The sequence below is a fragment of the Choloepus didactylus genome, chromosome 9, assembly GCF_015220235.1.
Source record: "Choloepus didactylus isolate mChoDid1 chromosome 9, mChoDid1.pri, whole genome shotgun sequence".
In the NCBI taxonomy this organism is placed as follows: Eukaryota; Metazoa; Chordata; class Mammalia; order Pilosa; family Megalonychidae; genus Choloepus; species Choloepus didactylus.
In genome coordinates this window covers 58035196-58061496 of record NC_051315.1, presented here as the reverse complement: position 1 = coordinate 58061496, position 26301 = coordinate 58035196, and the positions used below count along the sequence as shown (strand labels likewise).

General features: G+C 38.0%; 2 protein-coding genes across 4 annotated transcripts in view; one reads left to right on the top strand and one right to left on the bottom strand.

Moving 5' to 3' along the window:
* Positions 1-5197: 5197 nt before the first annotated feature.
* G6PC2 (glucose-6-phosphatase catalytic subunit 2) lies at positions 5198-11366 on the bottom strand. Of its 2 annotated transcripts, XM_037850511.1 has the most exons (5): positions 11149-11366; positions 10469-10578; positions 8675-8786; positions 6474-6589; positions 5198-5709 (listed from the first exon to the last, which is right to left on the bottom strand). In XM_037850511.1, the coding sequence occupies exons 1-5, from the start codon at positions 11364-11366 to the stop codon at positions 5198-5200; spliced, it is 1068 nt and encodes a 355-aa protein (XP_037706439.1). The 2 variants fall into 2 exon arrangements, with proteins under 2 accessions (XP_037706439.1, XP_037706440.1); XM_037850512.1 differs by lacking the exon at positions 6474-6589 and having other exon boundaries at positions 5685-5709.
* A 9792-nt stretch (positions 11367-21158) lies between these two features.
* SPC25 (SPC25 component of NDC80 kinetochore complex) overlaps positions 21159-26301 on the top strand; it is a 30063-nt gene continuing 24920 nt past the window's right edge. For both annotated transcript variants that reach the window (XM_037850202.1, XM_037850201.1), the window contains exons 1-3: positions 21159-21258; positions 22046-22198; positions 22288-22353. In XM_037850202.1, the coding sequence (XP_037706130.1) occupies positions 22060-22198; positions 22288-22353 (205 nt within the window). In that variant the 5' untranslated portion in view covers positions 21159-21258; positions 22046-22059. The remainder of the gene's footprint in view (positions 21259-22045; positions 22199-22287; positions 22354-26301) is intronic.

Genomic DNA, 26301 nt, shown 5'->3' with positions numbered 1-26301 from the left:
AGCTCTCACTTGGGCCAACACTGGGAATGGGCCAATGTGCTGCCCGAGCTAAGCCTCCTCCTCTTGGTTCTGCACACCTGCGTGGAGAGTGTCATAACCCCCACTCTAGGGGACCACAGTTGCTGCCACTTGCTCATCACTCTCCCCTGTCCTGGCATCTAATCCAGATGTGGGGCATTCTTTGGAGGAAACATCTCGATTTTTGAACTAAAGACAGATTCTCATTTACCTTCATAAATCACATGGCCATGTTTCTGCAAAATGTGAAAAGAAAAGACTTTAAGAAATCAAAAAATTCAAACAGAAGATAATTAATTGGTTCTACACTAACCTTTATAAACCCAATCTTTGAATTTTCTTCTTTCTTTAAAGCAATCATTTCTGTGCTACCAAAAGAAATGAGACATGAGATCTTCCAAGTCATTACTGTGATTTCCATCAAAGGCAAGCAAAGACAGTAATTAGTACACCACACCAAACTAGCTTCTAATTTGACATAAAATGCTTTTGTCCTTTGCAGAACGGAAAATGAAGCACTTCTAATTCTTTGAATTTTCTCATGAGTTGCTCTGTTGGCAGAAGTCTCTGGAGCTATTGCTTCCATTGTTGGCTTTTAAAAAAAAAAAGGAAAGAAAAAAACAAAATACTTATTTTTTAATTTAACAAGTGGCACCACCTTACCTTCAGTGTGGAATCACCTTCTGAAAGCATTTAAAGGAAGAGAAAGGAGAAGAGTTAGAAATGACACTTTAGTTTCTTGGCAACATTGAGGTCCAGGTATTCACCCAGAAAACTATTTGTAATCCTCAGGGTAACTAGGACAGTCAGTCAACAAGGTCAAACTCTCAGGTGCAACTGGACAACCATGGTCCTTTTTTAAACAGCTTCTGAATTTCCACAGATGTACTGGTGACAGGCAGAAATATATAGTAGAGCCAGAAGAGTGGGAAAACTTGGTCAGAAAACCATTCATCCATTTTGAATGTGATCATGAATATTGGGTAAAACTCCACAGTTATATGGCCCTGAGAGAGTTTCCAGGCCATGGATGAAGGAGGAAGAACCCAGTTTCCAGGAATGAGGCAACAGAACTGAGAGTCCAGGTAGACCAAAACTCAAAGGATACAATGAGAGGGGAGAGAGCTGCACAGAGAGAGAATCCCAGCTCACAGAGGGTTCCCCTTGAGTATTTAGCAGAGTCTACTGTTAACTTTTTATATTCACTTTAATCCTTCAAGCACCAGAAATATTTCTTGTCAGTTACCACATAAATTAAAAATGTTTTCTAAATGTGTAAAGATCATAGTGTGATTTATCTATCACCACATGACTTATATCTTCTTAGCAGGAACTTATTTTTCCATTTGGAAATAAAAATCACTGGGATAGTAGAAAGAACCATGGGCTGGGATAAGCATACCTTGCCCAGATTCTGTCAACAAATCACTGATCCCTCTATTTATCCATCTGTAAATTGAGGCTGTTAATACCTACTCATGGTGTCTCACCGGAATGTGATACAGGAGACAATATGCAAAAAACACTTTTTTTTTCCTTCAAGGGAAAAGCATGGTAGGAATTGATCCGTGTTTCCATGTCAGTAGCCACTAGACACAGATAACTACTTACATTTACATTAATTGAAAGTACATAAAATTAAAAATTCATCTCAGTTGCATTAGCTGAATTTTAAATGCTCAACACCATATGTAGTTAGTGGCTACCTATTGGACAATACAGAGAGAGAACATTTCTATCATTGTAAAAAGTTCATTTGGAGAGTGCTGGAATGTAGACTCCTAATACACTTAAGAAACGAATCACATTTTATAAACAAAATCTTTTGGCTTTCTCTTATACCAAGATTTTTTGTATGTCTATGTAGCAATTTGATTTTTAATTTATTTCCAGATTTTGAGTAATTATAAAGATTTAGAGATATACAATAACTTTGAGTTTTAAGGAGATCTTATTGCAACTTTTTTTTAAAAAATCACTATTCTGTTATACTGAAATAGGTGTGAAGAAGGCACCCATTTAACCTTCTAAGGCAATCCAATCAGTGAGTTGTCAAAGCAAAGAGACTCAACATTCATCCTGATAACACGTTTCGGAAGTAAAAAATTCCTTTGCATTTCTTTAAAAATGTGTGTTTGATTGGACAGCTTCTCAAGTCACCTGTCTGAATTTTTGCATCTTGGAAGTTCAAGATATTGACATTTTTCTCCTAAATATATAGACATGAAGTCATTTTGAATATATGTATATGGCAACAGGAAGCCAAATGAGCTTACTTCTGAAAAATCAGTTGGAACCGTGAGAGTCTTCTCCCTCGTTGTTAAAGGCAGGCCTTTTCTCCAAGGCTGTGAAAAGCTGTTCCTCTTGCTGCCTAAGCAGTCTCAATTGCAAAAGCAATTTGTCACAATATGGATCCCTCCAGGAGACTTCACCTAGAGTTAAAATGAAAATCTCATCACATGGGGACTCTGAGGCCTTATGGTAGATAGAAGTAGAGTTACTGGTGATTAAACAAAAGGAGCCCACATCTCATCCTATTCCCCCTCTGAGGATCATGCTTTGCCCAACGTACAGCACTTGCTGTGGGGTGGCTGGTAAGAGCATCTCTGTGGGAACTGAGAGGGGACTTACGGTGGAGTGAAGCACTGCAACAGAATTCCCTGGCTGTTTATGCCCCAGTTTCCACAGGCTTTGGTGAGAGCAATAGAGATTGTATTGGGATGGGGGCTTCTTCCAGAATAACTTTACCAATCTCATATGAAACCTTCACAAAGGGCTCTGTGCTAGTTTGGATATATTATGTCCCATCAAAAGCCATATTCTTTAATGCAATCTTTGTGGGGGAAGACGTATTAGTGTTAATTAGGTTGGAAACTTCTGATTGTTTCCATGGAGATGTGACCCACCCAACTGTGAGTGACACCTTTGGTTAGTGAATGTTTCCATGGAGGTGTGACCCCACTCATTTAGCATGGGCCGTGATTAGTTCACTGGAGTCTTATAAAAGTTCACAAATAGAGGGACCTCAGAGCTGCAGGTAAGACAGAGATTTTGAAGATGGTCATTGAGAGCTGATATTTCAGAGAATGCCATTTTGAAATGCAATCTGGGAGCAAGCAAACACTAGCCACATGACTTCCCACCTAACAGAGGTTTTCCGGATGCCAGTGGCCTTTCTCCAATGAAGGTACCCTATTGTTGATGCCTTACCTTGGACACTTTATGGCCTTAAGACTGTAACTTTGTAACCAAATAAACCCCTATTTTTGGTGTTTTGTATAACAGCAGCATTAGCAAACTGGAACAGACTCTTAGATGGGAATGCTATCTCTAGCATGTAAAGGAGGGGAAACTGGGATAAGGCAAATGTGTCATAACACGTTGAAGAGCTAAATGACCTTCTAAGATATAATACTGGGTTGACTCAAGGAACAAGGGCAATCAGCTTAAGAATCATTCTTCTCTATCTCTTTTACTCCAAATGTCCCACCAACATGAGAAAAATTTCATTCTTATAATAATCTTTCTTCATTCCTCAATGTTTTTTTTTTCCTAAGAATCACCCAACCACTGAAATCAAGTTTAGCCACCTTTCAAAAAGAAAGCTATTAAGTGTGTTTTGAAAGAACAATAGCATATACTCTATAAATACACTTGGATAGGGGTCAATAATTACTTTGATTTTGAGAAGTTTTGTTATTCCCAACTAATATCTTCTCAAATAGCACTTGAGCTATTATGTTTTCATAAATATTTCTGGGTTATTTAATATGTCATCATCTAAAATAATTTATGTATTGATATCTTGAGAAGTGTAACATAAAGCATTGTGGTGGATCACAGGTCACTAAGGTATGTAGCAAAATCTGACCCAGAATGTACTTGATTGAAATGACACAGTTATCAACTTAAAATCCAGAATTACATTATCCAATGAGAAAACAAAACCGTTATTGAGAAACTTTTAGTATGGTATTAATATTCCAATGATAATAACTTTCTAAAGTAAAGCTGTAAATTTTCATTACAGTTCAGTAGTACAAAGAGATTAACCAAGCTAACAGATACAGGCATTTAATAGTCTCCCTGGGCCAGAGCTTGAGAACATATTTGAGGAGAGTATTTGATTTCCCTGGTTTTGAAATATTGGCCACTAAAAATAAAGTATAAGGATGCCATAGTGAAGAGATAGTGCTTTTTGGGTAAATAATGTTCTAATGTTATGCCATTAATCACAGGGTAGCATTTGTGTCTTCGGCAGCATATATTGAAACATTGGAAAGCACTACCATAAAATAGAATCCAGGAGTTAAGCAGAGGTTCAAGCCCAGGCAGCAGGCTGGCCTGGTTCATTTCTCCTGGACATGCTTATTTGTCCATATCTAGAGCCATTGCTGGCCCATCAAGACCCCACCTACACTTCTAAGAACCACGTTGGGCTGTAAGTCAAACAGAAGATAGCATTATAATGTCATTTATGAAATAAAAGCTGATTTAAGTGGCAACTGTCATAGAATCTATATTAAAGCATTCACTGTTGCTGATTTTTACTTCTTAAAAACGAACACACAAAACACAGTGTAATGGAAATATGTGCCAGACAACTTGGGTTCTAATGCTTGCTCTGTCCATGGTGTGACTATGAGCAGGTTCTTTCACATGAATAAATCTCCATTTCCTCATTTGAAAAATGAGGGGGTTGGATTTGACAGAGATCGTCACTAAAATGTCTACAGGAGCTGGAAGCATCTGAAGATGATAAAGGTATCTGATACTTGGACCCTCGTTGGGGTGCTGAAAACTGTGATAAAATGGGGAGCACTTGCTCCCTATTGAGCACAATCAGTAGTCAGCTCCAGTCAATTGCCTCCATGTGGGAATGTAGGCCCTGAGCTTCCATATCTTCAGATTTTTTCAAGAAGGTACTGAAATTCAGATTTTTATGTAAAATATTCTGGTTTTTAAATGTTGACCACTAACTTAAAATAGAACAAATAAACAAACACAAAACACTGTGAAGGCCAAACCAAACACACATGTGGGGGGGATGGGGCACGTGGCTGCCATTTTGTGACCTCTGATTAAAAGACGACCACAGTCTATCCCTGCTCTGAGAGTCTACTGGTGGATGGAAGGGGAGGATCATTCTGGGACCACAGAGCACTAACTCTGCACAACTCTAATTAATCTTTTTTCCACTTGGTTTCATTAACATATGAATACAGTAGGGAATCAAAGCCACCACAGTCAGTGGAATAGAGGCACTTTTACAAAAAGATAGCACGTAAAACAAATGCTCCACATGTGTCGGGATCTTGATGAAATGATAGAGCTGCAGTGTGGTCAGTGACATCATGGCGCAGAGCAGTCGGAAGCTTGGCTGGTAGCACTTTTCCCCTCGGCAGCTCATGAGGAACATCTCTGAGTTGATTGCAAAGCCCAAGCCGAAGAGGACGCCAAGGTTTCTCACGAGTCCAGCAAAAGGTGTGGTGTCGATGTGGATCCAGTCAGGGTTGGCACACCACTTTTTGGCTATGGGCACAGACCACAGCAGGTCAATGTCCAGCAGTCTGAGAAGCAGGTAAAAGCCAAGTGCAAACAGGAAGAGGAAGAGGTTGGTCTTTAGGTACATGCTCAGGCTGGCTGTTTGGATGCCTGGAGTGTGTTCAAAGGCCTCTGCCACGAGCATGCCTGGGGATTAGAAAGAGACACTGAAGATGACTGTGTTCTTGAGTTCCTCAGGAATCACTCCTTTCTGCATTAAAGAGTTTAGCCATAGCTTTCAATGATTAAGTGCTTTAGAAACTTAGGTTCTATCAAAGCCCTTGTTCCAACCAATAAGTCCCAAAGAGTTTTTTTCTCTCCCCCATCAGTATTAGCTCAGAGGGGTTGTTCAGGAGTTGGCACTGAGTGACAAGCCACTTTAAAGGTAGAGCGCCGATCTAGGTGCTTGCAATTAATATTTTAACACCATAGCCAATTAACTTAGAAAGCCTTTGAATGGCTCATGATGATTGGATTTCTGCTATTCAGGTATATAAAGCAGTTGCTAAATGAAGTCCATGGTCACATAATAATCACTTCAGATGTTTCAGGAGCAGTGGCATGGTGTGCAAGTTGGAGGGCCATTATTGAATCACATGAGCCAAGACACAAGCATGCTCTCTGAAGTGGTGGTTCAGGAGTTGGTCTTAGCTCTAATCACACTTCAGAAAAGCCCATACACCAAGAGGCTGTGCATTTCTACTATCAGGTGAGACTGTGCTATCGTGTACCTGGATGATATGAGAGCTGTACCGAACCACTTAAGCAATGGGGGTAGAATTTGATGTCAGTGGCTTGACACAATTACCTCTGAAATTCAAAAACTGATTACCAGGGAGAATTTAACAACATAAAACAAATGAAGCGGAAACTTTCAAACGACACAACTAAAGATAAGTGATCATATTTACCACCAATTACTCCAAGAATTACTTGATGAGGAAAATGTGTTGCTATGAATACTCTGGAGATGCAGACACTGATTTGAATCAACCAAAACAGACTCCAAAGAAATGACCAGGTCAGTCTATAATGAAGAATAGATACAAGCATAAAAAGCAAAGAAATTGCATCACTTCATAAAAGTAGTGGGTGACACCAGATGATCTTTCTCAGAGAAAGCCTTCTAGCTCTGATGTAACATCATGATACTAGAATCTTTTTTTTTCAAAATGAATGTTTCCATGGGCTGCACAAATTTAAAATACTTTAATAGAGAAGTTTCTACATTTATCAATGCATTAAACTTTGCCAGTGCTGCATCCTGAGATTTTAATAAATGCTATGAAAGGAACTCAATTTGACAACTTGTTAATTATTTTAATGGAGAAGGGGAAATTTAAGTTTGGGGGAATAGCTAGTATCCAGAATGATCAAGAATGAATCATTTGTTTTTCCCATTGCTTTGCTTTGTTGTGCTTGGAAATTTTTTTTATTTGATAAAGTAATTTTAAAAAAAAGTGAATCAAATACATTTCTACTTCCTGTCCCATGTGCTTCCTCTCCATCCTCTCCTCTCAATCTTTCTTTGCTTGGAGAAAACTAACTGGAGAGGCAGCTGCCACTCTGTTGAAAAAGGCCTGAGTTTACTTCAAGGGCAAGTTTACACTGGGTTTAATTTCACAGGCTTTCAAAAGTCCTGGTTTCTTGTTTTTTGAGACTGAAAATAAGGAACAACGGAATTGACCTGTAGTTTACGTACTTTAGATTAGAAACAGCAATGTGCAAAAACTTACAAAAAATATTAAAATCCAAGCAATACTTGTCATTTAAAAAAAAGAATTAGCATCATTGAGTTCTGGACATCTTTGGATATTCTGAATGATTTATACCTGATAATCAGAACAAAATGTGATTATAAAAACTGAGGAATAGAGGTCAATGAGACTTTCAAAGAGGAAGTAAACAGGGTTTCTCCATGTGGAAGAAGAATAAACAAGGATTTAATAATGTTAAGATAAGAAGTAGGCACTCAATAGATTGATAAAAATCAAAAAGGAGTTATGAGAATTTTTTTTGAAGAAACAAGTATTTTTCCAAGTTTGGTGATTGGAGGAAGGCATGAACTACAGAGAAAAGGTGAGGCTTATCTAAATTCCTACCTAGAAAATTTATCTAGGAGTAGAAAATGCTATTTTCTTTGAATTATAACAAGTTTCTACTGCTGTTGTTGTTTTGGGTTGGATAATGAATATATTAAGACATAGAGGACACAGTCTCATTAGAGTAAATTTTAAAGTTGCCAAATTCCTTTGGTCATTTATTTCTTATATTATCCAATACTACTCAAAAAAATGGAATATGTGATAGATCTTGGAAAATTTTTACTTAGAAGAACTTTTATATTAATGCTACTTATTATGGTATTTTTAAGAGATTAACTGACAAATCATTCTTAGGTAACCTAAGCTCAGGATTGTTTTAATGATGAAGGATTTTCAAGAAATAAGAGAAGGATAATCAAAGGATTTCAAGAAAGAATAGAAGGAAACAGTCTGATTCCTACAGAAATTGTGAGCTGTTTAAAATTAAAATTCTAGACCTTTTTAAATGTTAAGAAATTTGCTAACATTGAATCTACTAGCAAGTCTACTAGACTTGCTTGTCTCTAGAATGTTTTTAATTAAAAAGTTCACAGTCTTTAATGCTAGAATATATGTTATCAACATCAAAAGTGTTGGCTATTCAAACAAGGAAGCAAAGTTTTACCAAACTAACAGTTGCATTCAAAGAGAATGGTGAGTCTCAAAACTTTCAGTTAATGTTAAATCAAAGGAATGTGCCAGCAAAAATATTTCCTTATGTAATTGTAGGTGATTTATTTATGAGCTACCAAATTATTATTATACATTGGAAACCCAAAGGTACATTTTGCAAATCATTTTAATCAGTTAAACATTTCCAACTCTATAATGTGGCAAGAGCCATGAGCTAATTAGGACATCATCTTAAAGCAAAATATTAATTTTCTATTTATTTTGCTATTAGGTTATGATGGAATAGCTCAAGCACATTCAACAACTAAAACCATGTTAAAATGAATTTTTAAAAAAGACTTCCTGTATTTAAATCTACCCTGTTCCAATGCAACAGAAAGTGAGGCAGAGCTGACCTGTGCACAGTAACAGACGCCTTATCCTTCCGGCTGACAGTGTAGCTCAGGGCAGCCGTCACCATAACATACCAGACACACGCGGAGCCCATCGCGTGGCCAGATGGGCTGCCTGCAAAACAAAGTGACGAGTCCTTCAAAAGGTGGTTAATAACGTGTCAGTCTCGGAAATGGACAGCATATCAGCCAGGGAAATTACAGATAAATTAGAAAAAAATCCACAGGGCACAGGCTGCACGAAATGTTTAGAAATAGGGAGCAATAAGGAAAATGGAGTCAAATTGAGCCTCTGAAACACTATTTCAAGCTCATCAACTTGCAGGAATCAAAATATGAAAGACAAATTAAGATCTCAGTCTGTTGTTGCACCAGAACCTGCCACATCCCTACTCACACTTCACCTCTAATTGTTTTTAATTGAAGAGAAAATTAAAGCATTTGAATCCATTTATTTTCCTTAGGCTGAAAAATCTGATGTGTAAAGGACCCCATGGCTATCACTGACTTACCAACTGACTTAAAAGTGCCCATTACCTACAAAGCAGTTTCCTCTATGTCTATCTTGTGGCCACTGCTGTGGGAGTCTTAGTTGTGAAATGGGGGTGAGGAGGGGCTGTAAAAAGGGGCATCAGTCCTGGCAGAAGTCTTTCGCAAACTGCTTGATTTTTCCTTTTTTTTTTAATCACTTGACTTCATGTTCTCCCTGAGTTTTCACCAAGTAGAGATTCCTTCATGTTAAACAGTAATATAAACGTTAACACTAAGCTTTTTCTTATCTGTAGGGAATTTTCAGAACTTTTTATATATTTAAGTGAGTTGTAAATCTCCATGGGGTGAATATGGAATGCAGCATTTTATTTTATTTTCTTTCCTCTAGTAAAATGTCTCATAAGATAGAACACATGCTGGGAACTGCTGGGATAGACCAAAATCGCCTTTCAATGGCCTCAAAGGATATCCCTGCCTCCCTCCCTTCCTCCATTCATTCACCGATCGGATCCATCATACACCGGTTTCACAAAGATAAAATGCACATCGTCCCTGCATAGTGGGGAAGCTGGACATACACAGAATTAATTCAATACAGTGTAAAAAGTGATAAAATAGATGTATGTACACTTTTATGGAAACAAAAGGAAAGATATTTAAAAAACTCATCAGGAACATACATGCTCAGTATAATTCATGGTCAGTTCTGAAGGATATCAAATGGAAAGAATATTATGCTTAATAACACACTGTAGTGAGGTGCAGTATAATACAATTTCATAAATTTAAACAGCATGTAATTTTCCTTTATGCATTTTTTAAAAAGCCTTCTTTACAGTCTTGAACTCAACTTTCACAGCAAAGATTTTATACTTATACAGAATCTTACTTATAATAAAAAAGGAAGTGGTCCAAGAAGTCTACTTATATATTATACATACATACAAGAAGGGAGAATAAAAGAAATTTAAAGAAAATTGTTCTAAGGTTAGAGGTAATCTTTACTGACAGTAGTAAGAATATGAAGTCCTTACCTTTCTTACAGAAAACTTGACTATTCTTTCTTCATTCCTGGGATTCTCAGAAAATCTATAATAACTTGGTAAGTTGCTCAGCAGCAGATAAATCAACATTTATGATTTTAATATAGTTCTTTGGGAATCTGTTCTAGTTAAATTCTTTTAAGTATCAAACTATATATTCTTCCAAAAAGCAAAGGCTGAATCTAAAATCTTTTGGGGAATATTCTCCTAGCCTTCCCTTTCACAGTATCTTCAGTAATTTGAAGCTGCTGTGATTTCTTACCTGGACCTGTCTCACACGTAGTGGGGAACTGTTCAAGACAGGGACTTGAGTGATTTGGATACATCTGAGTTTCCTGGACCCACCAGTAAGGCCGATGACCAAATAATATCCTGTTTTAAAGAAATATAAATATTCACATATATTTATCTATGCAGCTATTGTTTAATTAGAGACTAGCTATTATCTCACAAAAATGACTCAAGCAGAGGGTTAATGGGGAAAGCGCATGATTAAAAGATTTTGAAAGAAGTTGGGTTCTGGTCTGTCTCATTACAGAGAATGGTTCATTCATTTGGGGTTTTGGCATCATAGTTTCCCATAAAAACAGGGACTTTTTCCTTCCTAGGGAAATCCTGTGGGTGCTTCGGGTACTTACATTGGGAAGATCAAATCAGTCCCTGCAATCATCAATCCCTTCATTACAGTGCTGCTCATTTAAATATTAACTTCTTGGTTAATCCCAGACGATACTGTTACAGGGTTTTGAAATTTACTTATAAGTCAGATAAGTATACATTTCTATGCTTTTTGTTAGTTCCATTTAAGAAACATGTGTTCCAAGTTAACTGGAAAGAGTGTCCAAGTAAAACTATATGCATTTGAAATTTGATCATTAAGCCAAAACTACAAATTTACAAGTGATAAGTTTTAGGAAAAGTGAAACAAAATAGAAGTCTTACCATTTAAATATAAGATTGAACCAATCCCCCAAGACTGCTACCCATATCATCTTAGTTGCAACTGTCTGATTAAGCTGAAACCAAAGTGGAAAATAAATAGAAAAGATATTCCGGGGGTCTCCAACATTGGACATAAAATTTAGAAAATCGTAGTAAGTCCGGTAGTCCTTTTGCAAATGCTGAATAACAAGAACTCCATTCCTGTGAAAGAAGTCCATCTTGAAAAGGAGGCAATTCTAAATCTAGAGCAATTAGAGCTGAAGTGCTCTGAATTCCACTGTTTTTATATGGTGCCTTTATGATGTGTCCAGCCATTATTGCAACATGTGATACTGACCATCTGGGGAGAAGGCACGTTGGCCTTCCTCTGCTGAAAAGCTCATCTGTTCATGATTTTAATTGGTGGCAGAGTGGTGAAGTACATCCTGATCTGTGGCAAGTCAAGAGGAAATTTGGGTAGAAACATAATGAATTTCTTATACAACTTCCCTTTTATGTGAACAGTTGGATCATGTTTGCTTGAAATTTTTTGCACAGTTCATTTCCTTCAAGGGCAGACATTAGCAATTTCTATGCTTGGCTAGAAGACTACGCAAATAATTACTGCCTATCAAATAGCCCTTAAAGCCATGCATTTTAATTTAAAATAGACTGTGGCTCTGGCTATTTTATTGGGCCTTTGAGGAAAATGATTGGCTAATTATCTAGACATGAAAAATTTATATGCCATGATAGGTTATTTTCTAATCACAGGCTTTTAAATAAAAATATTTGGGTATTTCTTTATCAAAGAGAATGATGAAAAATATGGAAAAGAGATGGAAATACATGGAATATATGAATCCAGAAGGAAATTTGTTGCTTTTCGACTACGAGTTTAAAAAGCAGAGATAGAGATCACCCAGGTGACATAAATGTGTTAGGATTGAGTCATATTATTGAGAACATTGGGGAATTGCTCATATGACAAAAAAAAAAAAAAAAAAAGGAATCGACTTCAAAGAGCCTTTGACCAATCAAGAAAATGTTTTGTTGAAAACTGAGTGTTCAGTAGAAATAAGGCATCCAAACATGTAGACTGGGAACAAACAGAACAACAGGGCAAAGAGACCTAATGGATCCAAATCAAAAGTGAGCTGGTGGTTTTAGAGAGTTAAATTGTATCTAGGAGGATTAGTATGAAAACAATTAAGCTCCACCAGGTGGCTGAGGCTGGAGCTAGGTAACCTGCCTTGCTATCAAGCCAATTGGCTTAGTTGTCATTGCTAATAACAGCCTCTTTCACTAGGCTGTGAATGTCTCTTTGAACTCCTCTTGGATGTTCTTCACATCATTTAATACCAGGGGCTCCATTGTTATGGGTATACAATGTCTACTGGTAACTTCCTGGCTTCTGTGGCTCCCCTGGAGGATATGCTTTAACTGCCCACTATAATCTCTGAGAGTTCTTTTTAAAAATACCATGCCCTTGTCCCCTACAGACCAAATAAATTGAATTTGGTATTTTTATAAAATGTCCAAGTGATCCAAATGTGCAGTCAGGGTTGAGAATCATTGTGCTAAAGCAATTCATATGTTACTGTTCTTCTTTCAGCCTTAAGCCTCTACCCTCCTCCACAACCCCCCCCCCCAAAAAAAAAGTCAATCTGGAAGAAGCTTAAAATGACATTTAATACATAAATTTTTGGATGTAGCTGTTTTTTCCTGTTGAATTCGATTTGGGGGCTGAACTCTCCTACTGCTAACTGATTTATCATTTTGTCAAGACTTGAGAGAATCTTTCTCTAGAATTAGCCAAAACACTAATCTAATTAGAATCTATGCTGCTGGTGACAGTTTGTCCATGAACTTGTTATTGTCAGCCTGAAGAGTGGAAACAAGAGTGACAGTTGAAATGCACTCCTCATAAAACAGGGCAGCTGATGGCAACTTTCTTTGCTGGGTTTTCTGTGATACCTGGAAGCAGTTGAAGAGCCAGCCTGGTTTCTGTGGAGAACACTGGTTTGACAGCCACACAGTTGGGACATGAGTGGCATCATCATGTCATTTTTCAGAAAGTGACTTAAAATGGCTGCTTGGAAATGAATATTAATCTCTATCTGTCAGGGAGCTTTCCTGGTCTCTGATATCCTTCTTATCATTTCGGGAGGAGGAGAGCTGGGAAATAGACCCCCCACTCTGGGGTTGTGCTCTTCTCCCAGGCAGCCCCATTTATTACACCCACCCTGGGTTTTCCCACTTGTGTGCTGATCTGATCCGAATGATGTATGTGTTGGGGTAAAATTAATTAAGCTGGAAATTGTTTGTGCTTTAGAATGTCAAGCATTTTATGCTCAACCAATTACTTACCTTTGAAAATACTCTATCCTATTAACTGATTTAAACTTCACAGTGGTCCAGTAATCCTTGTTTTAGGAAATGGAGAAGTGGCCTGCCCCAGGTCACTCAGTGCTAGAGCCTGTTTGGGAACCCAATGTTTCCAGAGCAATGCTTCATCCTAGTTTAGGCTGAGTCCAGGTTACTCAAGGCCAAAACTGGTCAAATTTAAAGCAAATTTAAAACAATTGCAACTAGAATGAAAGTTGATGGCTAACAAACCAGACCTCCAATTCACCTGAATCATCATTTCAACTATGAAGCTTCTCTGTGTGGTCCCAAGAGACAATTGTTTGATACAGAAACATCTGACCAGCTGTAACATAACCATCCCACAGTTCCTTTCGCTAGAACTTCACAGATGCAACCAACAATTTGAACTTCTGTTGGTTTGCTTGTCTCATCATTGAAGAAGGGGGAGGCATTAGATATGCTTTGATTGGAGGCTGTTGGCCTGAGCCGGCCTGTGGTGGGCTAATTAGAACTGGGGCATCCCATGTGACTGGTTTGGGGAGCATATTTGGCTTTCTCCTGAGTTAGAAGCAAGAATGAAAAATAGGGATGCTGGCAGTATTTGGCCAAGCCCTGACCACTCTGGGCTGGTTGCTACCGAAGGTGTAGGCCAGAGTTTTATTGTCCTATATGGTCTGGCCATTGTCCATTTGTATAATCAGTTTCTCTCAAGACAAATTGAACAAACGAATGTCTGAAGTAGTTTATGTGACATCCCACCGAGAAATAAGAGGATCTCCTGTCTGTCCTACAATGCTATAATTCTTGTTACTCATTCAATTAAAATGAGGGCATACACTTGCTTTTCCAAAGAGGAATCCATTTTCCCAGGTTTATCGCTACTTGGTATGAGATATTAACCTTGACTAATTGGAGTCTATGCTTCTGGCTTTTTGTTTTGCATATTCAGTTTCTATAATTTCCCTAATCTCTTTAATGAGCCATGAGGAAGGACATAACTTCTCTTTGTTCTTTTTCTAAGAAGTGTTTGAGCTACATATTTCATAATACTCATTTTCTTCAGAAAAGACTTGTCCTTAAGTCAAAGTGTGAATGATTTTAAGTACATTTTGTCTAACATATTTTCTTAAAAATTATCTTCATGCTCATTAAATACTTCAGAGTCTGTGTTTGATGAAGTTGGCAGCACATTAGTTTTTCATTTTGGGATGCTAATTTAGAAAGACTGATTATCTCCCAAGGACTATCTGGTTCTATAGACTGTGGGTCAATTAACCAAAGCAAAAGCCCCTTGATTTCTTTTGTGCTTTAACAGGATCTGCTAAACCTGTTTATTCCCCATATTTCATCTTTCTGAGGCTTTTCCTGGCTTAGATGCACTTCCTTGATGCCTTCTCTGACCAGTATCCTTACCACCCCTCTACAGTATTTTCTCTTAAACATAGTTTTCTTTCAGGAGATTTAATCACAATTTGTAATTGCATATTTATTTTGAGCATCTATGTTTAATATCTGCCTTGCACACTGCAGTACAAGCTCTGTAAAATAAGAGATCATGTCTGCTTGACAATGTGTACCAGCCACTAGCACAGTCCCTGGCACAGGCCCATGCAGGCACGGATAACCCAGGAAGCTAACGAAGCTTGTGCAAGCCCCTTCAATGACGGGTTGTGGCTGGGAGTTGCTGGGAGTTACAGAGTGTTCTAGATGGGGAAGGGAGGTTAAGTTATAATCAGGCAGCATCTCTGTCAGATTTCTGGTAAATTGCCTAAAGAGGTCTCAGAAGAAAGGAGCCTTTATTTTTGAGGTCCTAGTAATTAATGTGATTTCTCATTTGAAATAAATATTCACATTCACCTAAATTTGTATTAATGGTTTTATATTATTTTTTATTAGAGTCCCCTAATATTTTGAGAGCTTTAGATCCCACAAAACCTGGAACTGCCTCTGGGTCCATTATAGTTATTCAGTGAATGTATGTTGAATTAATGTTTTAATTCAGCTCTATGTGAGTGCTAATTTATAAAAAGGCTGTGTTTAAAAAATGTTTGTTATTTGGTTAGTCCAAACTCAACATGCATTTTCCCACAAAGATGATGCTATAAACTGGCTGGCTCAAGAAAGCTTATTTAAGGTAGAGAACTATATCTATCTACCTATCTATCTATCTATCTATCTATTTATTTAAGAAAGTCATAATGTATATATACACATATGTGCTTGTTTAGAGAAAATAGAAGAATAGAAGAAAAACCATTTAAAATTTTTGTTTCAAACGTTGCCTATTAGGGAAGGGAGGGAATCGAGTAGAGGCATCAGGGACAGAATCTAGCTTTTTAAAAATACACCTTATTTTATAGATTTGAGTTTGAAATCATGTAGATATTTTATATAACTATAGAAAAATTTAAAAAGCAATCATACAAAATAAAAAACAAAATGAAACAAATAATAAAACAGAAAGAAAATTTACTTGACTTAGAGGTGAACTTTCACTTTCAACTCTACAACCCTTAAATACATATTTTATGAGTTTGTTCCTGTGGGAAATCTCTTTTGAAGCGTCTCCTCAGTCCTCCTCAGCTTGCCATCTGCACTTAGACTTGCCATGGCTTGGGGTGAGGATGCTCCCTGGTACCCCTCGTATGTGGATCACAGCAGGAGGGACATATAAGAGGTTGACCCTTTCTGCAGCTAATGCTCCTTGAGGAGAGGTTTTTCCTCCATTGGCAGAGTCCCCCTGACAAGCTAAGTGACTTCAACATTTCACAACCAAGCTTGTTGGAGTTCAAGGTGTTTCCCAAATCAGTTCACTAATTGACACAGCAGAATCATGTTCAAGCTACCTAGATCAAGATTTCAGAAGAAGGTAGATCTACCTCTACCCTCATCCTCCTTTTGTGGCTATCTTTCTCTAAGGGTGGTCTAGGGATCACCTGCCTCACTCCACCTGCATGCAGAATCCCAGGCCCACTCCAGATCACAGAGTTAGATGCTTTGGGAATGAGGCCCAGAAACACGCACATTTAGTCAAGCCCCTACATGTTTCTTGTGCAGACTAAATTTTCAAAACTCTGTCTTAATCCATCCCTCCCTTGATGCTAGGTATCCATACTCTCCTGTGCCTTTCATTGTATCACTTTCTCAATATCTGCCATAAAGTACTTTCTCTCAAATACCTTATTTGGGGTCTGCATTATTTCACTCTTTCCTACGGATGCAAGTTTGGTCTGTTCTCTTTTCCCTCCTTTTAGAACCTCCTTTCTATTCTCATTTTTTACTTAAGGCATATAGAAAACACTAAAAAAAAAATTTAGCTATAATTAACATTAGTTATTCTTATTTTTGACAAATATTTCAGTTTATAAAGGTGGAGTTTACCTCCAATTGTGAGATTCTTGATAGAGGCCAAGTAAGGCAAAGTGATAAAATTTTATTCTCATACACATTTCTTATGTCCCTTCTCCTTTTCATTCTGACATCTCTGCCTCCCTCTACCCCCTTTCTCCTCTCCCCCATCCTCCCTACCTCTCTCCTTCTTCCACTAAATATTTACTGATCTAAGTCTTTGAATTATTTCACAATCTTCAAACTCCTCCTCTGGCCTGAGAGCAGAGCCAAGTCCAAGAGAGCAGGAACAAGTTTAATTGTTCACCATTGCATCTGGGAATCCAGCAAAATGTCTTACACAATACAGGGTCATCAGAAGATTGCACGGCCAACCACCATTCCTTTCAGGATCAACCCCCTTTCTTCCTGTTGTCGCAGAACTCTCCATTTGATTCCTCCATGTGTGTTCAACCAGAACTCTGCCATTCCAGGAAAAGCACTTTGGGAGTGGAGAAAAAGTCCTTTAGAGTATGCTTTGGGGTCTAATCTTAGCCAGGAGTCCTTAACTCAAATTTGATTTCTTTAGTAAGTCAGTGAAATTCCTGAAACTATATACAAAATGCTAATGCATGTGCACGTTTCTTGGAAGAAGGCCACAGCTTTCACCAAATTCTCAGTTGAATTCCTGACGCAAACAAGTTAAGCATGACATTAGGGTCACTGTAATCTCATGTCACTGTCCAGAGTACCCACAGCCAGGATCCCCTCATTTCCATAGTTTCCATGTTTATCTTCAGTTCTCCAACCTCCCTAGCACGATTTGATTGCCTTAATTACCTCCCTCATCTTAATGACTGCTTTTATTTTACTATTGCCTTGTTTTTAGATAATTCCAGTAGTTGAATAATTCCAGTTATTTCTGATCACAGAAATTTCTCATTCTGATTCACTTATATTTTCCCAAAGTTTTGATTTTACTAATCCTGTCTGTTTTATTTAGACTGTGACCTGTAGAACAAAGACTCTAATTTATTCAGTATCTTTTGCCATGCCAAATATTGCATAGCCACAAGTTGTAATCTTATCACAAAATGAACCATTTGTCTATGAATTACAGTGTTCACTACAATTCAACAACATTCTGAAATATCTGAATGTTAGCTTGTATCACTGATGTAGCGGTAGTAAAAAAAATATATACTTTGGGGGCATTGACCTTTATTATTACTGTGCATGGTCATTATCTTTTACCACAAGCTTATCTGTCTTCTCTAAAATAAATTGTATTTGAGACCTCTCTGGTGTCACTTTGCATTGCAAAATGGATTTATTTCAGACTGAGTTTAGACCCTAGTGACTTTCAGAAAATAATTACCTCCATTCTGGCTAGCATCCCAGGAATATTGGCACTCCATAGTGACTCTATTATAAACGATGCAGCTACAGCTGTTCCAGGTAAGCTCCTCCATTAGTCTCATTATGCATTCTTCCCTAGCAATGATCATGACCTATGCATCCACAAAATTTTTTCTTGGACCACCAAAGGACCTAACAAAGTTTCCTATTAAGCAGGATAATTAATTTTCTTTACACTAGAGTTAGTTGAACTCAATGAGCAATTCATCAACTTGGTGAACTAGTTGGCCACTCCTCCATGATTTGTATTCCTTGATCCAAGTAGTGAAAACCGTAGAAATCAGCACCATCACTCATTCAGCTGTAGCTCTGAGATGCCCAACCCATAAAATTGTGCTTTCAGGTAAATGCTTCAAGATTTCTGAAATCAGAAGTTCTTAGGTATATATTTGTGAAATGGAAGAAGATTTATCACAACAAGCTCAATGTCTAAGCAAATGATATTTAGACTGGCAGCTGATTTTAGGGTACATTGTGATGGGTTAAATATTGATAACAATAACTCCTTGTCCTGTCTTAAAATACCTCTTGGCAATAGAGTGCCCAGTATTTGGTTCCCCAAGTATATTATTAACACATTTATTTTATTGTTGCTTTTTGGATTGTTAATGGTAATGAAAGGAAACAGTCATAAAGACCTTTTCACTTTGACAAGGGGCTTTATTTTCATGAACATGTCATGGTCAAAGAAGAAAATAATTTTTGACCTCATAATACTAGGCATCTTTATTTTCCATTCTTCAGAGAGCAGGTCCTCTGGATGCTTTCCATACTTTTCTTTCTTTCTTTCTACGCGTTGCCATGAAGGATTCAAATATTGAGTCTCTTTCACATACTTGGAGTTTTTGGCCAAGAAAGCTTTGCTGCAGCTTGTTCACTCTTGGCAAATCAGAATTGGATAGTTTGGACCTCTTTCTTGCCCTCAAGAAACAGAGTAGATGATTTTGATAATACTCGAGTCCATTCCAATTTGGAGATTTGCAAGATAGCAACATACTGTTCTTGCAGACCCGCAAAACATTATCTAGGGTAGCTGCACAAATAGTAAAGAAGGAATTTTCTGTAAACAGTAAGAACCTATTTTGAGGACCTTTCTGTGTGTTTCTGCTTGCTCTTAATTGGAGTCACCTTTATAAACACGGTCCCCTAAAGAGGGCAGAAAAATGAGTCAGCTGTAAGATGTTCACTTTAATCAAAGAGCTATATCCACAGTCTTACGTAAGTTGTGAAGATCCCAAAGCCCCGCTAATGTATTATTTTTCCATTTTTCTCATGGAGTAGTCATGCTCTGCCAGGTTCCATAAGGAATACCTTAGAAAGGTAGTTCAAGTATTACCCCAAGTCAATGAAATAATTTATCTTAAGCTAGTAATGGCTTTAAGAAATTTCTGTTTTTTAATTATTGCTAGAAATTTAGTATTCACTATGCTGAAATTAAAGTTGTATTTGTGAGGCATTGGCAAATTATTGAGTAGCGCAAAACAACAACAACAACAACAAACAACAAAAAACCACACACACATGCACACAAACCTCCTAACCAACTAATTAAATCAATTTGATTGGGATAGAGGGGATGCATTCTGTTCTTAGTTTTCTCAGACATAGCATAACGCATGTTTCCTTAAAATCAGCTATTTTACAAGTAGTGGGATTTTCCAGTAATGGGAAATATATGCATCATCTTAGCTAAAGTTAGTATTCAATTGCAACAATTTCTCTACTTCTTTGCTAAGTTAGGTTTTGTTCTGTTTAATGCTTTATTTACATGTGTTTTATATGCACATCGGAAGTAGGTGGAGTAGAAATCATAAAAACAAGAAACAATTTTGAGCACTTACAGGGCCTTGTTTTAAGGCATTTGCATTTATTATCTCTTTTAGTCTTCACATCAGGCACATTATCATTACATTCACTTGAAAGATGAGGAAACTGACCAAGTAACTTGCCCAAGATCACATCTAGTTAATGATGGAGCCTGGCTTTTCAGACCCAGGCAGTCTTTTTGAAGAGCTGGAGGTGGTTCGTCATTGAGCTAATTATTAGAGAAGTAAACTGTCTACAGAACATTAACACTTAGATGTAATGACAATATCCACTCAAACTCAACACGTTCAATTCTTAACTCATCATGGCTTCTGCTCTCCATCAAATTTCCCTTAACACACCAAACCAAAGCTTAGACAATTTTAATTCTTGCCAGCAGCATCGCTATTTTCTCAAACATCCCCGCTAGAAACCTTGAATTACCTCCGACACCTCCCCCCCTTTCTTTTTCTCCTATATCTGCAACAATTTGAGAGGGGAGGTGCCAAGAATCTTGGCCGTTCAGTTTCCAGGCACTGAGTTTCCAGTGAGGAAGGGGCTATATTTTAATGTTCCCGTTTTACTTCACATGATCAAAAACAGAGAATCAGGAAATATTGGAGCTGTTAATATTAGAAGTCAATAATCTTATAAAAATATCTGCTACATCCCAATGAACGAGTTATTAAACAACAGTATTTGTTGTTAGAGACATATTAAATATTTTTATTAACTTTATTATTTTTAATTAGCTTTATTTTAGTCTACGAATAGTATCAAAGAAGAGGGAACATACTTCGCAAAAGAACCGGTTAAAGTTCAATATTTACATTTGTTGCAGAAACCTTTATTTGAAACTCTGGGTTGAATCCTCCAGCAGCTATTAATACTTTCTAAGGCAGAGCTGAGAGTCCGGATGTTGCACCTAAAGAACTACCAATCCCAGAATGCCTTTCGCCCCCCCCCTTTTTTTCGCGAGAATCCCGGATGGTGAGCTCAACCAATCCCTTCATGGAGAGACTATGCTATTCACCAATCAGAAGGCGAGCAGACGCCGGTAGGCGGGTGGCGGAGTGGCGCGAGGAGTCCTAGATTTGAAATCAGAACGTTGCCGTGGCTCCAGTAGTGGGGTTTGGAGACTCACTGTTGGCCCTAGGTGATCCTGATTCCGTGTGAGAAAGGCGGCAGGGCTCAGACCTGCCCGCGAAGGTAAGGGAGGTGGGAGCTGAGCTGAGCGGGGCTCCCGGATTCCCTGTTCGCTGTAGGGGGACATGGATTTGGGGGCGAAATGTGTGTTTTCAGAAGGGGCATCTGTGAAATGAACCTTGCCAGGGGGGCAGCGGCGACGCTGAGGGGTTCTGGGTTTCACTGAGAGAGATGTCTATGGCCCTTCAGAAAAGATTTTTGGTCATTGGGAAGGTTTTCGCGTCACCGAGAACTGGTGGGGCCTGGAGTTTTCCAGGACATCCTTTTACAGAGGAGGATACTGAGGCCCGGATAACTGAGGTGACTTGTACAGGTCCTGGACTAAACCCATTAAACTCCCATTCCAGGCTCCATTTACTGCTGTCTTTCCTGATCTGGGGTATGAGGAAGAGGAAGGGTAGATGTTTGAAGCCTTGTCCTATGGGGCTGTGGGGAAGGGGGGGAAACGGGACACCTGGGACCTGGGGATCCAGGCCGGAATGAGAAAGTGTCAGCGTTGGAAAGAACCTTAAAAAGTTATCAATTTTACATGTGAGGAAAAAGGAGTCAGAGTCATTTTTCCTGGGTCATACAGCATGTGAGTGTCCAGTGCAATTACACTTAACCTAGTAACCAAGTTCCTAGGCGTTTCCAGGATTCTCACTGTATCTTAAACATAGTTAAGCTCTAGGTGGCTTGATCTGCCCTGGAGTTAAAGGTAAGTTACTATTTTCTAGCAAAGGTCAAACTGCCAAAATATGGTTGATTTGATTTTAGTACCTTTTAAAAATGTGTTCTATTTGTTTTGTAGCATTGTCTTCAATAATGATAGAGGACGAACTGGCACTATTTGATAAAAGCATAAATGAATTTTGGAATAAATTCAAAAGTGCTGTCAGTGACACCTCCTGTCAGATGGTGGGGCTAAGAGATACCTACAAGGACTCTATTAAAGCATTTGCAGGTACCTAAAGCAAACTCATAACATGCTGTTTTTGCTGTTCTTGTTTTTTAACATATTTCAGCTGAATTGAATTTGAATTTCTTTTTCAGAAAAGTTGTCTATGAAGTTAAAGGAAGAAGACCGAATGGTTGAGATGTTTCTGGAATATCAAAATCGTATGTGATAAACTGTATACTCAGATATTTTTTTTTTTAAGATTAAACACCTTTAGCATGAAATCCCTCATGCAACCAAAAGAATTTATAATGCGTATGTGTGTGTATAAACAATAAACACTTATGTACCCACTAACCAGCTTAAGTAATAGAACATCCTATATTATATCTCCTTTCCCACCTTCCAGAACTAACCTATCAATATTTTGTTTAGTATTGTGTTTTGAATGCCATGAAGTTGCCATCTTACTGTATGTATTCTGTCCCTTTTTTCATTCAGCTTATTTGTAAGAGTTATCCAGGCTGATGTGTAAACACCAGTATTTTTAAAACACAAAGTTTATTTTCTTATTACAAATCCCAGACTGGGGATCAGAAAATAGGAGCTCTCTTAGCAATTTGGGGTAGTTGTTACACTAACAGTCTTTCTCTCCAAATTTTCACTACTCTTCTTGCCTTCTCTTTCCTACCTCCCTCCTGATTGTTCAGAGTAGTAGATCAATAGCTTTTATTGAATTCTCACACAGAGGCCACAAACTGTTGGCCACAGGCCAAATTCCATTGGAAATACTCAGTTTAGTGGCACTTTGTTTTAAACAATATTAAATTGGAATTCCTTTACACAAGGCATGTGTTCTTTAATTTGCCACAGTCCCTAATACTCTCTTTGCCTTGCCTTATCTACTTTATTCATTGCCTGGCCCCTGAAGGCATTTGAGTTTGCCATCACTGGTAGAGTATTATGCTAGACTTTTACTTTCTAATTTGCTCTGAAGCTTCTCTGCCCTTCCACTGCTTCTCTCAACCCCTTTTGCTTAATCATAAGCAAAAAGGAAAACTTTGTGTGTGTATGTAAGAGTGATTAATTTAAATATTTGGTTTGTAGAATTCCTTGGGATTAGGAAATTAAGTTTGAAACTGTCAACTTTTAATACTGTGAGTCTGCTCATAAAGATCACCTGTATTGTGAAGATATGTTCTAAATAGTCTAAGAGCATATCAGTATTTTTAATCAGTTTATTATGTGATTTAGAAATATAATTTATTTAAGTTTAATTAATTCAATGAACATGTGACTGCTACTTGCCCAGCACTGAGGAAATAACAGTGCAGAAGATATATTCTGCGCACAGCTCACAGATTACAATTAAAATATGTTGCAATAGTTGCTATAATAATAGAATGGGATAGGTAATGTGTGAGCATAGAATCTGGAGGGTTTGATTTTTTTCAGTAAGGATTGCAGAACATTTAACAGCTAACCCTTACATATCTTATATACCATGTGCTAGGCCCTGTTCTAAGCTCTTTGCATGTATTGATTCATTTATTCCTCACAACAACCCTAAGAGGTATAGGTATTGTTTTTAATCCTACCTTATAGATGAGGAAATAGGCACAGAGAGGTTAAGTAACTTGTTCAAGGTCAGATAGCTAGTAATCAACAGAAACATGACTTGAATCAGTACAGTTTTACTCTACTACACTACCATGGAGAAGATCTCATAGAGGAGGGTTGGTGATGTTCGTCAGGTTAAGTGCTATATTCTAGGAAGAGAGAACAGCATATAGAATATTGCAAAAATGTGAGACCTTGTTGAGTTCTGGGATGTCTAGAATACAGTGTGAATGCGGAGTGGCAGAGAAGTGGCTAGAAAGAAAAGTGATTGCTTAGATGATGGACATTGTATACTGTGCAAAGGAGTTTAGGTTTTGTTCTTCAGGAGATAAAGAGCTGCTATAGGATTGGTGATTCAGAAAAAAGCAATCTGGGAGTGGTGTGCACAGAGTGAGCTGGTGAGCTACAAACAGACCAGTTAATGGAAAAGCCTAGTGTAGTAGTTTAGGCAAGCAATGAGGATGGCTTGGACCAGTGATGGCTCCATAGAGGTAGGCTTATGAATCTGGTGGCATGAATGCAAGCATGTAAAGTGGTGTAGGATGATTCCTCCCTTCTAACTTGGTCCACAGATCAGTAGTGATGCATTTATTGACTGAGGGATTAGAAGACTAGAAGCATGTTGTTTCCAGGTGTCTGAAGGAAATGTAGGTAGGTCCAGTTTAAATGTATTGGGTGAAATATGCTGAGGTTATTGTGCTGTGGGACTTGTAAGTAAAGAGTCTGGTAGGCAATGATATATGTATATAGATAGATAGATAGATAGATAGATAGATAGATAGATAGGCAATGATATATGTATATAGATAGATAGATAGATAGATAGATAGATAGATAGATAGATAGATAGATAGATAGGCAATGATATATGTATATAGATAGATAGATAGATAGATAGATAGATAGATAGATAGATAGATAGATAGATCGATCGATCTGGAGGCCAGTCAGGAAAGTGGTCTTTGCTGAAGATAGAGATTTGATGTTGAAGCTGTGGAAGAATGTATAGAGTAAAAGAAGATGATTTATGATAATAATGTTTATTGAGACTTTACTGTGTGCCAGGCACTTTGTTAAACTTTTTACATACATCACCCCCTTGAATTCTCCATTCTACAATGTAGATAATGTTGCTGCTGTTATTATTATCCCCATTTTACTGCTGAGGTTACGAGCTCAGAAAGATTGTGGTTTGCCCCAGATCATCAAATTGACTCAAGAGGGCTTGCTCACACATTACAGTGCTTCACCCAAATTTGAGGGGGAGGGAAAGGGAAAGGACCTTGAAAGACTGAGAACTAGCAACTGGAGATCAGAGGAACCGAGAGAGAGAGAGTTACAGAAATCAGAAGAGAGAACCAAGAAAGAGTATGTTGTGAACACTTAGTAGTCACAGATAGGTCCTATAAGTAAAGATTATAAGGCTCTCTGAATTTGGTAATTTGGAAGCAAATGGTGACCTTAGCAAGAGCCAGTTTTCGAGGAGTGTTGTGGGCAGAGGCCAGACTAAGGAGATGAAGTATTGGTGACAGTGAGTGTAAAACACTCAAGAATCTTAAATTGGAGACATGGTAGTTAGGTTGGGACAGAGTGCACGGGTGAGTTTTTCCTTTCATTTTTAAGGTATTCTCACTGTAGGAAAGAAGTCAAGGGAAGCAGAGGTTGAATCTATGTGAAAAGGAGGGGATAAATAATGCAACCAAGTCTTTAGGAGCTGGATGGATAGGGATCTGGATTAGTTTTGGATTAGAAAAGGGGCCACTTTTCTCTGGCAGAAAAGAAGGCACAGATATAGATACATTTTGAGAGGGTTGAGGAAATTTATTCACTCACCAAATACTTGTTGGGCAACTACTCTGCCAGGCAGTCTTCTAAGGGGATGCTGCAGAGAACAAAATAGACAGAAACTGTGGCCCCCTGGAGCATCTGTTCCTTCTAGTTGTCACGAGGAAGATCATCTGTTGGGAGTGAAAGGCATTTGTTATGGGCCAGACTCATGTTATCTTAAATCTTGGAATCTATGCAAGATAGAGACTATCCCTATTTTACAGATGAAGAAAGTGAAGCCCAATGATGTTATGAAACTTGCTTGAATTCGAGTAGTTGGCAGATACCAAGTCCAGCATGGCAGCCCAAATATGTATACTCCTTCTAGTGTATCACACTGACCTTTCTACTTTGGGAGGGAAAGTAGGGGAGAGTTCTGGTGGAGAGTAGTAATGAAAGCTTGAAATATAGCTCCTGGGGTATAAAAGACACCACTGTCTATGTACACATAAAGTAATAGTCATGCAACATTGAGGACTCTTATGTGATATGGCTCAAATCCACATAGTTCTTAAAATGTTATAATAAAAATATTCACATAATTGTATTTATCTCTTCACAGTTTAAATGTTTTTACATTACTGGATACTCTAATCCTCTGAGGTAAATAAAGGGAGCAGCTATTACCTCTGTTTTACAAAAGGGGGAAAGTTGTGATTTGACCAAGGTTCTCAGGTAACAACTGACGAGCCAGAAACAGAACACAGAACAACTTTGGACTT

Coding starts and splice junctions, on each gene's coding strand:
- G6PC2 (XM_037850511.1), bottom strand. CDS start 11,366: ATGGACTTCTTTCACAGGAATGGAGTTCTTGTTATTCAGCATTTGCAA. Junction 8,787..10,468: donor TACGTGTGAGACAGGTCCAG/GTAAGAAATCAC, acceptor TTTGTTTTGCAG/GCAGCCCATCTGGCCACGCG. Junction 6,590..8,674: donor GCGTCTGTTACTGTGCACAG/GTCAGCTCTGCC, acceptor TCTTCATTATAG/ACTGACCTGGTCATTTCTTT.